We start from the raw sequence: 2470 nt of genomic DNA, 5'->3' as shown, positions 1-2470 counted from the left end.
TTTTTAAATATTCGAGTCTTTTTATACTTTCTACTTGAAATTATATTTTATTGTTTTTAAATTATTTTAATATATTAATACTAAAAAAAATTACTTCAATACAATTTTTTTAAAAAAAATTGTATTATCAGAATACTTGAATAATATATTGAACTCACAACTAATAATAAATTAGTATGTTTGGATGGAAGGTAAGTTGTATTTTTTTAATAAAAAAAACATAAGTTTTTAATTTTTAAAACTATGATTTATAATTAAAAAATATTATAATTTTTTTAAAAGAATCATGACACCTCCAATCCAAGCATGGCTTTAGCTGACTAATCAATCAACTATGAATATATCAAGTCTTGAATGAGAACCACTTGTAGAAAAGTTAAAGCGCAGATAAGAGAATCTCACCAGAAAATCATCGTCTTCTTCCTTTCCTCTCCACCAAAACAAACCCCAATTTCAATTTCCTGAAAAAAGAAGAAAAAGGAATAAAAGAAGTGAAGTTCAAGTCTCCATGGACAGACTGGTAGAGGCAGACGTGAAGGAAGTGGAGATAGCATATAAGGGAAGTCAAAACTGCAGCTCAACTTTCAGATTAACCAACCTTATGCACACCATGTCTGTGGCAATCTCTTTGTCCACGACAAACCCTTCTGCTTTCTCTTTCGCACAGCCTTTCTCTATAATACCACCTTTGTCTTCCTCATCTTACACAATTGTCGTCTCTCAGTTGTCCGAACAGCCTCCTCTGTCTACTCCTCCCGATGCCATCTCTGTTAAATCATCCATGCTACCTACAGGCAAGGCTCATCAGGATGAACTCCGCCGACTGTTTTCAAAACCTGGACCCCATATTTTTAGAGACGCCACCATACCTGTCTACCTCGTGGGTCCCCAAGTTGCTGAATATATCATCTCCAATCACACCCAAATTACTGATGTCTCCTGTTACTTCAACAGGGCTATTTGTAGATGTACCGGCTCCCAGATCACAGGACTGCTCAAATCTGCTGTGCCATCTGGTAATCTAAATTTGGTCGCTAGCTTGATTGATCACGGTGGTAATGTCAACTGCAAGGATTCAGAGGGACGGTCCTTGATCTCTCTAGCTGTTCAGGCTGGGCAGATTGATGTTGTTAAAGTTTTGATTGCTTGTGGATGTGTGATTGACGGCTCGATTGATAAAGTCTTGCACTATGCAGCAGCTATAAATAGAGTGGATTTGATGGATGTTCTGTGTGATAGTTTCGAAAATATTGAAGTAAATTCAGCTGATTTACGCGGTAGAACTCCAATTCATGTCGCTGCAAGCAGGGGCCATGTTGAAGTGATTAGATTTTGTGTGAGTGCTGGAGGGAAAACTGGGGTTTTGGATCATGACGCGTCGAGTCCGCTTCATTTGGCAGCACAAGAGGGGCACTTAGAGACTACGGAGTATTTATTGGATTGTTCAGATTATTCTGTCAAGCATGCAGTGAACAAAGAAGGAAAAACTGCTTTCTCTCTCGCAGTTGATAATGGACATTCGCATTTGTATGATTTGTTGCATATGGGAGATGTTTTGCATAGAGCAGCTAGAGTAGACGATGTGAATGGTATCAAGAGTTGCCTTGCAGAAGGGGCAGAGGTTAACAGAAGTGACCAGAATGGATGGACACCTTTGCATAGAGCTGCCTTTAAGGGAAGAATTGAGAGTGTTGAAGTGTTGCTTCATCACGGAGCTCGAGTTAATGCTGTTGACAATGCCGGGCATACACCACTTGATTGTGCGGTGGAAGCAGGGCATATGCAGGTTGCTCTGTTGTTAATTGCTCATGGAGCTTGTGCAAAAGTGAAAAGTCTCAGGGGGATTGGGCCTCTGAATATGGATTGCTTTAAGAACCACCCTTCCCTAGTCAAGCCCTTGTGTCAAGAAGAAAAGAAAAGTGAAACTGATGTATCTGTTTGCTGATCATGAAACGAATTGAGCTTTAGCTTTCATTTACTTTTGCCATGGATTGATGCGGCCTCCGTGAAGAGTGTTCTCATTTTTTTGTGTTTGTCGATCTGCCTCAAAAGTTCCTAGGTAATTTCAGTCAAATGCGGGCATTGAAGAACTTGACTAGGATAGATGTATTTGTTTGGTCGGATCTCGGTTCGCTGGGAGTAACTCCCGGAGTTCCGACCAGTTGTCTCTAGTAGTTTTGGTAGGCAGTTGTATAAATCACGTTTCAAAGTATCAAGAAGTTTATTATTTCTCTCGTATTGAATGAGGAATACATGCAAACATATATATATATATATATATATATATATATATATATATATATATAGAGTACAACAACCAGCAGATCCTACAATCAAGCTATTTTGCCTATAACATTACTCATGTGATTAGGAAAGAAATAATATTGTACCTATAATTAATCTATCCTACCAAATACATTAATATTAAGAAAGGAAAGAATTCTGCGGAACAAAATCCTGTAAAAAGGGA

The 2470-nt window shown here is 38.2% G+C and overlaps 1 protein-coding gene across 1 annotated transcript; it reads left to right on the top strand.

The window, feature by feature from the left end:
- Window positions 1-340: 340 nt before the first annotated feature.
- On the top strand, window positions 341-2238 carry LOC118044175 (protein VAPYRIN-LIKE). The gene has a single exon (XM_035052367.2). It carries the CDS (start codon window positions 509-511, stop codon window positions 1943-1945), a length of 1437 nt encoding a protein of 478 aa, XP_034908258.1. The 5' UTR covers window positions 341-508; the 3' UTR covers window positions 1946-2238.
- Window positions 2239-2470: the final 232 nt, after the last annotated feature.

This window comes from Populus alba, chromosome 2 (genome assembly GCF_005239225.2).
Source record: "Populus alba chromosome 2, ASM523922v2, whole genome shotgun sequence".
NCBI classification, from domain to species: Eukaryota; Viridiplantae; Streptophyta; class Magnoliopsida; order Malpighiales; family Salicaceae; genus Populus; species Populus alba.
The sequence above is the reverse complement of the archived record's forward strand: the minus strand, read 5'-3'. Positions and strand labels throughout refer to the sequence as shown.

Coding starts and splice junctions, on each gene's coding strand:
- LOC118044175 (XM_035052367.2), top strand. CDS start 509: ATGGACAGACTGGTAGAGGCAGACGTGAAGGAAGTGGAGATAGCATAT.